A 14548-nucleotide genomic window follows, 5' to 3' on the forward strand; every position below is an offset into this window, starting at 1 on the left:
TTGTTTTCATTTTTTTAAGAGTATCAAGCAAGCTAATGTCGCTTTTTGTTAATTCTACGACTTTTATCTTGTGATGAGCTTAAGCAATGTGTTCGCAGTGGTTTTATCAGAAGATGAATGACAATGAATGCCTTGTCTTTGTTCTTACACAGCTAGCAAAATTCATGTGGCTCAAGTTCAGCCCACACAAGACACTTACATCTCCGCATACTAAATGAAATGATGGCTCTTGGGCGGTCCGCTCCTGTTTGACAAATCTGGGCCACAAATAAGTCAAAGCAATACCACATATCAACCAGAATTCAACTAAATGGACCAGAACTGACCCTATTCTGGGCCACAGTTTGCTTTTATTCTGGCCCAGATCCGGCCCACACCAGACACTTACATCTGGACCACATACTGAATGAAATGATGGCTCTTGGGCGGTCCGCTCCTGTTTGACAAATCTGGGCCACAAATAAGTCAAAGCAATACCACATATTAACCAGAATTCAACTAAATGAACCAGAACTGACCCTATTCTGGGCCACAGTTTGCTTTTATTCTGGCCCAGATCCGGCCCACACCAGACACTTACATCTGGACCACATACTGAATGAAATGATGGCTCTAGGGCAGTCCGCTCCTGTTTGTCAGATCTAGGAGACAAATAAGCCAAAGCAATACCACATATTAGCCAGAATTCAACCAAATGAACCAGAACTGACCCTATTCTGGTCCACAGTCACATTAGCCAGAGCTAACTGTGCCAAATGTTTGCCAAAATTGGCCCACGTTTGTTTTAGGATAACTGGGCCACATTTGCCATATCTTCTCTAGAACACTATAGGCTCAAATACACATTAGCCATAGCTTACTGTGCCGAATATTCAGCGAAAGTGGCCCACATATGTTTTAAGATAACTGGGCCACATTTTCCATATTTCTCTGGGCCACTATTGGCTAACGGCTGCATTGGCCAGTTTACTGTGCTGAAAATTTGCCAAAAGTGGCCCACAACATGTTTTAAAATAACTGGGCCACATTTGACATATTTTCTCTGGGCCACATTAGGCTCACAGCTGCAATAGCCAGAGCTTACTGTGCCAAATATTTGCCAAAAGTGGCCCACATATGTCTTAAGATAACTGGGCCACATTTGCACCTACACGTGTGAGCCACTTTAGGTTTAGACCCAGATCACCCTTAAATGACTATGCCACATTTTAACTGTGGCCCACATTTATTCTCTGTCATTTGGGCCAAATTTACCATTTTCCACATGGGCCACATTAGGCCGACATTCAGATTACATTTTACCATAAGTGCCAAAGCTTTGCCTTAAATGGCCCATGTATGAATTTGAACAGGTGGGCCACTTCAGGGTCGCATTTATTTTGTCTGGGCCAAAGGAAGACCACCAGTGCCACATAACTGGCTAAAGTGGCCCACATTCTTATGCCATCTGGGTATAGGAACACTACGAGCGTGAAATGATAATTCTCTGTTTTATTTCAGAAGCGGTTCTGTAATCTAAATGGTGTGTTTCTGGATCCTTTTTGTTTTGCAGGTGGATTTCGCCTTCATCGTTTGGCAAAGTTTCCCAGATAGGATCGTGGGCTACCCTGCGCGCAGCCACTACTGGGACAGTGGGAAGGGGAGATGGGGTTATACCTCCAAATGGACCAATGAGTATTCAATGGTGCTCACAGGAGCTGCGTTCTACCACAGGTAATCTCTAGAGAACACAATAGGACTTAAGTGTTGTAATGTGACTTGTTGTGTAATAAATGGTAACATTTTATTTTATTTGCCCTGTTTAAAGGAAACCTGTGTTTTAAAGGGGACCTATTATGCAAAAGTCACTTTTATACTGGTTTTAAACAGTTGTGTGGCAACAGTGTGTGAATAATTTCGGCCTCTAATTGTAAAAATTTATTAATTCTATTTTTTATAATTACATTTCATAAAAACAGTCGGCAGACACACTTTGATTGACATTCTCCATTTATACGTGTCATCAGAGGGGGAAAGCCCCACCTATTAGAGATGATTTTCCCCTCAAAAGCATAAACAGCCCTGAGTTAGAAGCAGCTGTCCACCATTATGCTGCATTAACACTAGACGAGTGCGACTTATTTACATGTTAAGTCAACGCAAAAACGTAAACAGATATTCTGAGGCGCGAATGACTTAATTCACGTGAATGAAGTGGCATGAGTGGATCATTTTGTGAGACTGACTCGATTAGCACTCAAGTTGGAAAATCCGAACTTTAGCGGACATTCGCACTGCGTTAACCAATCATGAGCTTTGTCTTGTAGTGGCATGATTATGAAGTAGTGCCTGTTGTCCCGGGGGAAAATCCTCCTGCTGACATCAACAACGGTTCATAAAACTGGGCTTGGCTAAGTCTGAAACACAGCTGAAAGCTTTTTACATGCATTTTTTTTTTGTCAGTGTTTAATGTCTTGTGACTAAACAAAGTGCACTAATGTGATCATGCACACCAACGAGAAAAAGCTAAATTTTTAAAGAAATGCCTAATTTTTTTTGTTTGTTTTGACATGCTGTTTAAAAAACTTTTCCACCAATCTGGGGTGCATTTCCAAAAACCATTGGTAGCTAAGTAAGGTCGCAAGTTCTGCCATTACGAACATAGTTTCTTGATTTAGCATTTCCCAAATCCATCGTTCCACAGACATTCACAAACTGTGTTGCAAAGTTGTACATTTGCAGCTACACCTTTAGAGCTGTAGTTAGAAGCAGAGTTCCTGGCTGTGTTCTATTGCCAGTTATCCCCCCTAAGCCCTAATCCTTTTAAATGTTCTAACATTTAAAAGTTCGGAATGCGCCAACAAGACGGTAACAGGTCGAACAGGTAGTGTGCTGGGTGTGAGGCGTCCAGAGTGATTTTGCGAGCCCTTTTACTCACTCTGGCGAAGTACAGTTCTTGAAGTGTAGTGCCAGTGACACATTCAGCAGTCCTGACTATTCGCTGTAGTCTACGGAGGTCAGTTTTGTCAGCTGAGCCAAACCAGATGGTGATTGAAGTGAAGATTATGATACCCTTTGGGCCAGTTGGTACCCTTTCCAAAGGATGACCAAAAAGTGGTACAGTACGGATCGCATTTAGGTATCCCTTGACAGTGGAAACGGCCATACCGAACCATACCGTACCATACTTTACCACTCAGTGGTATATTAATGTCTTATGACGTGCCTGCAGGGGTATTATAGTGTTTACAACACAATGTTAATGAATGCTACAGCATACTTTATTATTAACTATAATAAACTCAAACTAATAAACACTGTGGTAAATTTTAGTTTTACTATGGTAAGCTGTGGTGTGTTGCAGTATAAAATATTCTATATTAGGTTCTTAGTACAGTACTAGAGATGTAGTATTACCACAGCAACTAGAAATACAGATTAATTTAGTTTACTGTAGTATGGTTCGAAAACACTATAGTATTTACTACAGTTGTGGGTTTATCACACAAACATATGGTTTACCTACAGAAGACATTGATCCATCAAGTGAAGTTTCATAAACTAATTTCGAGAGGAGCATGTGATATGATTGAGCACGACTGGCTGCTTATCTGTAATCAGTAATAATCTAATCAGAGTGATCCAAGCTTAAAATAAATAGATCATTTTCTCCCTACTGCTCTATCTTCGTTTGGAAGAATCCCCCCTTCCACCCCATCTCCTCCTTTTCCTCCCTTTTCTAAAGGGGGAGCTCTCGAGACCTACCTGATTTCGGATCTCCTGATATGCTTATTGACCTGGCGGGAGCCCTGGGCTCAAATATCTCCGAGCTCAGGGTTCTCTCCTGGGACAGCATGCCAAATCTGCTATAAATGCTATGCATATCTCAGTGGGAACTCTTGATATGAGGTTGTGTGAATAAGTGGTGTGTTAAGTGCTATGTGTTTTTTAAAGCAGATATGAGATACAACATACTGTATGAGTGAGGAAATGGTTGTAAATAGTGTTTCAAGAAAAAATGTTTTCAGTGCATAATCTTTAATAACTCTCACTCTCAACTCAAATAACACTCAAACTGGGTACGAGATTGGATTGTGATTGATTGTTTGACAGACAGTTTCCTTCAAATAGCAAGGAAATGTAGTTTAAATAAACTTATAACAGCGAAATGATATATTTATCACAGTTTGGTTCAAGTATTCCGTACAAGCTGCAAGGAAGAAATGAATGTAAGAAGAAAATAAATGATTCTTTTCAATTGTTTCTGAGACTCAAGCTCGGCTGTGGATTAAAGGTGTGACATCTGAAAAAATCCGTAATCAGTTTGCCATAGCTAATACAACCTAATACAGCTGCGTTTACTAATCCTTCACCAAAAAAAAAAAAGTAAAATCCTTTGCTTATTTTAATCTGCTTACTTGCTTATCTGCTTCACAGGGCATTACATACACAATCATAATAAAAAAAACAATAACAGTCACTTCTGCTTATCCACACAGCCAGTCTGAAAGAAACTATTAATGCATGTTCTTTAATAACCTAATGAATATGCCGGCATGCAAATGATATTTGAGAGACATGATGAAGATTTTGAAATAGTTTTGAATCTAATCATTGCACATAACAAACAAAATTAAATACGTAGGCACATGGATGTCTTCAGTGGCGTGTACAACACATTTTCTTACTCCACGAAGTTATTAGGGTATGCAAGTTTTAGCTGTTGACTTTTAGGGTGCTTTCACACCTATACTTTTGTTTTGGAAGCTGTCTCGTTTGCCCAGTTAGTGCGGTTCATTTGGCATATGTGAAACCACCAATTGTGCTCTGATCCACGCCAAAACAATCGCTCCGAGATCGCTTGAATGAGGTGGTCTCGGCTGGATTGAAACAAACTCTGGAGCGGATCGATTGTAGTGAGAAAGCGATATGATCCAAGCCCGGCTTTATCACAATGTTTTATGGATAGGTAATACGGCTATATGAAGAGAGAATTATGAGTAGGACAGGATGTCATTCCAGACATCCCAAGTCTCCCGGAAGTTTCAGGATTCTCCCGCAAATGCACAGAGACTCCTGGATGCCAACATTTGAGTGATAATCTCCTGGAAATCGCACGTCTTCCTCCCGATCCTCAAATATGTCGTGCACCCTTCTCACCTCTCCCCACCGCATCCCTCTTCGCTCTTCAGACACGTCAGGCACACACTGTCAAACACCACCAAACCACCACCCCCCGACCGCTGAGCAGGACTCTGCAAAATAAACTGTGAAACTCTGACCAATGTGAGGAGAGTTAACTCACACGACATGTTTCAGCTCTTTTGGTCCGTTTAGAAACTTTGCCGTGTGAAAGCGAACCGCACCAAGAGCAAAGAGCAACAATGAAACAATTTTAATCCCTGTTTCAGAACAACTGAATCGATTCACAGGTGTGAAAGCACCCTTAGTTTCAGTAGTTGAGCTGCAGTGTATTGTTGAGCAGATTACATTTCTTCTATTTTATTACAAAACTGCTTATTTGTAATCTCTTTTACAGTAGTTACACTATATAGGGCTGTTGATGTACTGATCACAATTCATTAGTGGTTCCAAAAGTTCTAAGAAATCCCACAATAAGTTTGTTGCCTTATTTTAGGGTGATTTAAATAATGCATAGTAAGAGTGGACAGATAATAATAGGATAATGCATAGTAATAATAATAGTGGGGATGATTTGAGTCAAAGGGTTGGAACTCACGGTTTTAATTAAGTAATCCTGTGGACCCTTAAGGCTGATTTATACTTCTGCGTCAAACGCCGGTGTATGCTACGGCGCTGACGCATAGCCCTTCGCCGTGGCCATCGACGTCACTGACATGCACCTCTCAAAAAATGTAACTACACGTCGCAACAACGCGTAGCGCAAGCTCTGTGATTGGTCGGCTTGGTAGCGCTGATGAGTCTGGGCGCGACCGAGAGCCGCGCGAATGGCGCAAGCGACTGTTTACAAGTGTGGAGTCCCGTGAAGGAGATCCGGATGGAAAGCTTTGTTTGTGTTTACCTCATAGTTAAAGTTGTTGCACGTCCGCCGGTTCCTGCCTCAAACTGAGCGAGTTTGAGCCACTTGTACATCCCGGAAGTGTTCAGGAAATGCAGAAAAGCAGCGAAGAAACTCGACACAGAGGAACATTTACACCTCACTGCCAACTAGCGTTTCGGAAGTGTTAATGAGAGACAGCGCGCAGAAGTATAAATGCACAGCTACATGCATTGCATGCGCCGTGGGTTACGCTGGTTATTTGACGCAGAAGTATAAATCAGGCTTTAGAAGATATCTGAGCCTTTGCTCTGTCACGATAACCAGCGATCATACTCCATTGATCGCTGGTTCTCACTCACATTAACCACGGACTACACTTCCGCCTTTGATGGACAACATATTCATACATGCACTCCGGTCACACACATGCTTCCTCACCTAGACTGATAACTCGCAACACCTGAGGATTGTCAGAGACTGATTGCACACTCTTCTTAAGCCACACAATCACCCTTTCAGTTTGCCGAGTCTTGTTTATCCTTTGATGACACTACAACGCGTTTTTCCTTGTCTCGTTTACGCGTGTTTAGACCAAGCCTTGTTTTCCTGTTCTCCCTGCCTGCTGCCTGCCTTTTGACCTATCGCCTGTTTACTGATTACGATTCTGGACTGCCTACACATACCCGTTTGTACCTGTATTGACCATTGCTTGCCTGACGATGAATAAACCTGCATATTGGATCTTACCCCAGTTGTCTTTGTACTCCCCCGGCGTTACATGCTCTTTGTTGAGAACCACTGCACAATATTTCATACATTGTTTTTTTTTTTGTAAGAAATGTGTGTTTACAATACAGTGTGAAACTACATTTACAATTATTTTAATAAATATAATGCCCAGCTGATACCTTATGTTTGTAAAATAGTGTTTATTAAAATTATTGTCAAAAAATAAATTACTCTTATATGTTATTAAATTACTAAATAACTTTCCATCATAACCTGAGAAATGAGATTGACGTTAGTTTAGAAGTTTCTCATATTTTCAGCTAAATGCAGGTATTCATATTGTAGCTCATTTCTGGTGACCAGAATATTACAGAGACTTGGCAGTGCCAGTAAGCAACCACACAGAACATCCCCATAACCAGATGGTAACCTTTTGGAAAGCCTAAGCAACCACAGAGCAATACACTGGCAGCATTCCTGCACACCCTAGAAACTGCATAGCAACTCTCTGAAAACCATAGTAAAGCCCTGGCAACCACCCAGAATGCCTCGGCATCTGCATAACTAGACTATTAAAACTACTCAAAACCCCTTTTTGGCAAAGTTGTGGTTTTACAACAAGAAGCACCACAGTAACCATCAACAACATTAAAACATTCCAAACACCTTAGTAACCACTGAAACAGCCACTTAGCAACAACAATCAGCTTAGCAACCACACAGAAAAACCGTAACAGCAACTATATTCTAAACCAGGGGTTCCCAAACTTTTCAGGCCGCGACCCCCAAAATGACAATGCCAGTGAGTCGCGACCCCCAATATATTCTGAGGTGGTTATAAATACAGAAACCTTGCATGCAATGGCACACACACACACACCAATGGACCCAAGTCTATTCTTGTTTTATTTTTTTAATGTATGAGAGTTGTAAATGGGCAACAAAGTTTTACCAGGTGTTATGAAATCTGCTGCATCTGACACTATTGCTGTGTCTTTAATATAATGTAATTACCCCAGGGGTTGCAATCCAATAGAAGTAGTAACTATAAGCTACTATAGTAACTACAGTATATGGTATAAACGACTATTTTTTCTCTTCAGTAGGTTATGGATAAAATATGGTAATTCTTATGGTTCAATAAAAATAAATAGATTTTTGAAAATCACCAAGCGACCCCCCTTCATTGTCCCGCGACCCCTCGGGGGGTCCCGACCCCCACTTTGAGAACCATTGTTCTAAACTAACGCAGATCACCTAGTAGCAACATAGAAACACTGCAACAACTATCCAAAACACCATAGCAACTCTTTAAAACATCAAAAACACCTTAGTTACCACTGAATTAGCCCCTTAGCAACATTTATCAACTTAGCAACCATACAGAAACACCCAAGCAGCAGTTATGCTTCATAAACACTCAGATCATCTTGCAGCAACACTTCAGCACCCATATACAATACCACGGCAACACTTCAAAAACATAAAAAACACCTTAGTAACCACTCAAAGAATACCTTAACAACAATAATCAACTTAGCAACCATACAGAACAATAGAACATTTATGCATTAACAACAGATCAGATCACCTTGCAACAACATAGAAACACTGCAGCAACCATCCACAACACCATAGCAACTCTTTAAAACCATCCAAAACACCTTAGTTACCACTGAAACAGCCCTTTAGCAACCATACAGAAACACCCTAGCAGCAGTTATGCATAAACAACACTCAGATCATCTAGCAGCAACACTTCAGCACCCATATACAACACCATGGCAACACTTTAAAAACATTGAAAACACCTTAGTTACCACTGAAACAGCCCCTTAGCAACAATTGTCAACTTAGCAACCGTACAGAAACACCCAAGCAGCAGTTATGCATAAACAACACTCAGATCATCTAGCAGCAATACTTCAGCACCCATATACAACACCATGGCAACACTTTAAAAACATTGAAAACACCTTAGTTACCACTGAAACAGCCCCTTAGCAACAATTATCAACTTAGCAACCGTACAAAAACACCCAAGCAGCAGTTATGCATAAACAACACTCAGATCATCTAGCAGCAACACTTCAGCACCCATATACAACACCATGGCAACACTTTAAAAACATTGAAAACACCTTAGTTACCACTGAAACAGCCCCTTAGCAACATTTATCGACTTAGCAACCATACAGAAACACCCAAGCAGCAGTTATGCATAAACAACACTCAGATCATCTAGCAGCAACACTTCAGCACCCATATACAACACCATGGCAACACTTTAAAAACATTGAAAACACCTTAGTTACCACTGAAACAGCCCCTTAGCAACATTTATCGACTTAGCAACCATACAGAAACACCCAAGCAGCAGTTATGCATAAACAACACTCAGATCATCTAGCAGCAACACTTCAGCACCCATATACAACACCATGGCAACACTTTAAAAACATTGAAAACACCTTAGTTACCACTGAAACAGCCCCTTAGCAACAATTATCAACTTAGCAACCGTACAGAAACACCCACACAGCAAAAATGCTTCAAAAACACTCAGATCATCTTGCAGCAACACCTCAGCACCCATACATACAACACCATGGCAACACTTCAAAAATACCTTAGTAACCACTGAAACAGCACCTTAACAACAACATGCCAGCCATACCGACCAATAAAACATTTATGCGTTAAAAACAGATCACCTTGCAACAACATAGAAACACTGCAGCAACCGTCCACAACACTCAGCTGGGATTCACAGCTTGTTGAATGCTGAATCATTTATGCGAGCTCTGGCAAAATTTGGACAAGAAGCAGGTCCGAGGTCAGCGTGAGGAGCTTGTAAAACGGAAAATGCGGAACCTGCCGCGATAGAGATCGCTCAGAGACAGGCCGATATTAAAGCGGGTAATAAATGTTCCGTCTGACAGCTTCACTGGCCATATTTTAACGATAAATGGCACAGGTGAGATGGAGTTCACAGTTTGTTTTAGCTGAAGGTCTCCGAACTCATCACTCACCACACAGCCACGCACACACAGAGACCTTCAGTCTGTCACATCGCACACCCGACACACAGATTAACCGCTTTGCCACTGGTCAGCGAGCTGACAAACCACCTGCAAAGTGACCCCAGCTTAAAGTGTGCTGGAGAAAAAGACATAAATAAACGTGTGAAGAGAGATAAGCCACCTGCAGGGCTGAGGGGAACGCTCTGACGCCTGTCCCTCAAAGAGAGAAAAGAGAGGGAACGAAAGAGAATGACAGAAAAGGTGTCTGCAGGCAGGAAAGGAGATTCGGTTTAATAAGGACGAGAGAGAGGGAGAAGGTGTCACTCACAGAAATTAAAACATCTGTCTTTTTGAGCTCCTCGCAGTGGGGTGGCCTCTGCCTGTCTCTGTCTGTGCAGGATCTCAGCACTCACTGTATTCTCAAACCTAGGAAATTTGATTTTAGGGATAGTTTACATGAAAATTAACATCTTGTGGTAGTTTACACACCCTCACGTCATTCAAAGGACTTTTTTCTGTTAATTTTTACCTGAAATAGTGGTTTACGTGTTTCATAAAATGCAAGTCAACTGCTATCAGCAATTTGGAAGTAAAAAAAAACACTTCTATTCATTTCCTGAAAGTAAAGGACATTTGTTTCGCAGGGATGGGTTGCAGCTGGAAGGGCATCCACTGCGTAAAACATGTGCTGGATAAGTTGGCGGTTCATTCCGCTCTGGCAACCCCGGATTAATAAAGGGACTAAGCCAAAAAGAGAATGAATGAATGAATACATGACATTTGTGGCATTATTAAAAGAATAGCCTACACAAAAAAGGGGAAAATTTGTTGTTTACTCCACACTGAAAAAATTGTCATGTGATTTTAATCCGCTTTTCTGGGGCCGGGTCACGGGGCCAGCAGTCTTAGTCATCAGACTTCCCTCTCCCCAGACACTTCCTCCATCTCCTCCCAAGGGGATACCGAGGCGTTCCCAGACCAGCCGAGATACATAGTCCCTCCAGCGTGTCCTGGGTCTTCCCCGAGGTCTCCTCCCGGTGGGACATGCCTGTAACACCTCCCTAGGAAGGCGTCCTGGAGGCATCTGAAACAGATGCCAGATCCACCTCAGCTGACTTCTCTCGATGTGAAGGAGCAGTGGCTCTACTCGAGCTCCTCCCAGGTGACAGAGCTCCTCACCCTGTGTATAAGAGTGCGCCCGGCCACCCTGCGAAGGAAAGTCATTTCAGCCGCTTGTATTCGAGATGTTGTCCTTTCGGTCATGACGCAAAGCTCATGACCATAAGTGAGAGCAGGAATGTAGATTGACCGGTAAATTGAAAACTTTTCCTTTCGGCTCAGCTCCTTCTTTACCACAACGGACCGATACATTGACCACTTTACTGCTGCACCGATCCGCCTGTCAATCTCATGTTCCATCTTTCCCGCACTCGTAAACATAACCCCAAGATACTTGAACTCTTCCACCTGGGGTAAGGACTTTCCTCCAACCTGAAGACAGCAAGCCACCTTTTTCCGGTGGAGTACCATGGCCTCGGACTTGGAGGTGCTGATTCTCATCCCAGCTGCGTTACCCTCGGCAGCAAACCGCCCCAGTGCATGCTGAAGGTCCATGTTCGACAGAGCCAACAGAATGACATCGTCTGCGAATTACAGATGAAATCCTGTGGTCCCCAAACCAGACCCCCTCCAGCACAAGGCTGCGCTTTGAAATTCGGTCCATAAAAATTATGAACAGAATTGGTGACAAGGGCAGCCCTGCCGGAGTCCAACATGCACTGGAAACAAGTCTGACTCATTGCCGGCAATGCGAACCAGACTTATACTCTGTTCATACAGGGACTAGAGAGGCCTTAAGTCCATTTCAGTTCCTCAAAATAACTTTGCTATTCAGTTCCTCAAAATAGCAATGCACCAGCAATGCCTTACACCTTCTTAACACACCTGCTAAATAGACCAGGGTTCTGTTCCTCGCAAGTGGATTTCTCAGTTAGCTAAATTTGGATATTGATGATTTGACACGATCCAGGATTGTTTAGTTCTTCAAAACTCTTGTTTTCATAGCAACAGTTTCTGGTAGCTCAAACCACAAATGGATTTACTATTTAAACAACATGGCACAAAACGTGAAAATTAGGCTTGCACTGGCCTGAAAATAGCAATAAATCTTGCCAAACATGTCTTGTGCCTTATTGCGCAGGAGTGTATGATAAGGCCCAATGTGTTTAGTCAGTTTGGTTAATGTCAGTTGAGATCACTTGAAACTAGACAGCAAGAACTTTTTTACGGTGCAGATCTGTCTGTATCTGGAACAGAAAAGATTTTTGGTAGAAAGCTAGCTGTTATGATTCCCATTTTCTTAAACCATAAACGTATGGACAAAAAGTGCGAATGGAACCAAAAATATTACGTTTTTTTTTAAGATTAATCAACATATAAAAAGAGTTAAAAGCATTGAACATGCCAGCATTTTTCTCAGATAGCAGTTGGCCAATTTTTAACCAGATGTCAATATGTCATGTCATACATATAAACGCAAAACAAATTGGTCGAGAAATAAGTTATCATTGATATGACACAGGAAAAATATCTGTGGTATTGATAGCTTTGAAGAATTATTCATTCAGTCTTTCCTAATTTATTCAAGATTTTCTTAATTCAATTCAATTCAGCTTTATTTGTATAGCGCTTTTACCATGTAGATTGTGTCAAAGCAGCTACACATAAATGGTCATAGTAACTGGAACAGAGTAGTTCAGTTTTCAGTGTTTAAGTTCAGTTTAGCTCAGTTCAGTGTGGTTTAAAATCATTACTGAGAGTCCAAAAACTGAAGAGCAAATACATCGATGGGTAGCTCTATCGATCCCAAACCATGCAAGCTAAGGGCGACAGCGGAGAAGGGAAAAAAAACTTCACCGAGGCGAGTGAAGAAAAAAGAACCTTGAGAGAAACCAGACTCAGTTGGGCACGACCATTTTAATTTCTCCGCTGGCCAAAAGTCTTGTGCAGAGCTGCAGCCTCAGCGGTGGAAGCTGGCGTCAGCGAAGACACGTCTGTTCCTGGAGCGTCACTGGAATCAGTCTCATGCTCTCCTCTCCTCCATGACCAGCGCAGCAGCTGCTCAGGATACGGCCTGGTCCCGGATATGGAAACCTTGGGATCATCTCGTCGCTGGTCTTGGATCAAATCAGTGACTCCACATAATCTGACGAACTCGGGATGAGTATCCCCAGCTGGAATTCCTGTCTGTATTTTGCTTAGACATTACAGAATATGCATTTTTGATCCTACCGGCACATTTCCTCATGTTCGCCTCTACTACCCAAGTAATTTCTTTAATACTAATTTTCAATTTGCTCATTTCTTTTGGTCAGGTACTATCATCACCTGTACACGCACTACCTGCCGATGTCTCTGCTGTCAATGGTGGACCAGCTGGCCAACTGTGAGGACATCCTCATCAATTTCCTCATCTCCGCAGTCACCAAACTCCCGCCAATCAAAGTCACGCAGAAGAAGCAGTACAAGGAGACCATGATGCAGCAGGTACGAGTCTGGCTTGTAAATAGATGCGAGTGTGTGTGTTTGTGTGTGTGTGTCAGGGCGATTCCCTGTTGAGGTCAGAAGCGTCTGTGTAAGTGTGTGATGGATAGAGAGCCGGAGGGCTGAGAGGGTGTGTGGATCTGATTCAGCAGTATCGGTCTGTTTGATGAATGTCTTCATGGAAAGGCGAGATTAATGATTGACAGCAAGGTTGCAGTACTATCCTTCTCTCTGTCTGCCTGACTCACCCATTTTCCCTGCTCTCCACATCAACTCTTTTCTGCATTTTTATGTTTTATGGCAAGCAGTCATGTAATAAGCAGAATAAAGTATATCCAGGGGGTTGTTATCGCAGAATAAAGCCTCACAGGCTTATCGGCACCATGATGCAAAGCAAATGGCTGTAGTATAAGACTAATGTATTTTATTTAGCGAAAACAATGAAAACAGCTGATGGAGTATGTAATAACTAAGCATTTTTCAGTTACAAGATGGCGCCAAGGAGCCAAAAATGCAAAGCTGATAGAAATGAAACCTGATGAATCAGAGAATAAATTAACCTACGTATTATACATACACAAGATGGTAAAAAGCAAACAAAAACAATGGCGCAACAAAAAAACAGATAAAGATGAATTTGAATGTTGTTTATTGATTAAAACGTAGGCCTATTCACTGTCAGTCAAGGTGATTCGAAGTTCCTGGATGAGCTTATGTTATTTAGCGGTTGTAATCTGGGAATAATGTACCGTACCTTAAAGTAGAGCATCGTAATTGACCAATCGGAATCAGACAGTTGTAATAATCTGTAATAACAACTGCCTGAATATACTTTATCCCTTAAGCTGTGGTCACACTGGATTTTTCGCCCCATAGACTTTCATTCATAAGCACATGGATGCATCAGACCGGAAACGCAAGCTCGTGCGACAAGTTTCGCAGTTCACTGCATTGCAAAGTTCAAGCTTGGTGAACTCTGACTTGCAAAATCATAATACGTGACTTTGTAAGACCAATCAAAGATCAAAATGTCTAATAATCTTGTAGAATTTTAGTGTGACCATGGCATTACGTGACATCTAACAGCCAGTCAATAATCAATTCATCTAAACAATGATCCTGAATATTTTTGTGTTCCTTTAACTCCAAAAGACCAGATGCACATATCTCTTTATTAACAGTCTGTAATCTTTTTTTTTTTTTAACAAGGCGCTAGACGTCCTTCTACAGACTTTCTCAGGAACGTAAGGCC

The 14548-nt window shown here is 41.8% G+C and overlaps 1 protein-coding gene across 1 annotated transcript in view; it reads left to right on the forward strand.

Annotated features, from left to right (window-relative positions):
- The window catches only part of LOC101885478 (exostosin-1), a 440935-nt gene that overhangs the window by 425614 nt on the left and 773 nt on the right, over window positions 1–14548 (forward strand). The window contains exons 10-11 of the mRNA XM_087297961.1: window positions 1553–1713; window positions 13128–13299. Coding sequence (XP_087154087.1) covers window positions 1553–1713; window positions 13128–13299 — 333 coding nt within the window. The remainder of the gene's footprint in view (window positions 1–1552; window positions 1714–13127; window positions 13300–14548) is intronic.

The sequence above is a fragment of the Danio rerio genome, chromosome 20 (assembly GCF_052040795.2).
Source record: "Danio rerio strain M-AB ecotype USA chromosome 20, GRCz13ab, whole genome shotgun sequence".
NCBI lineage: Eukaryota > Metazoa > Chordata > Actinopteri > Cypriniformes > Danionidae > Danio > Danio rerio.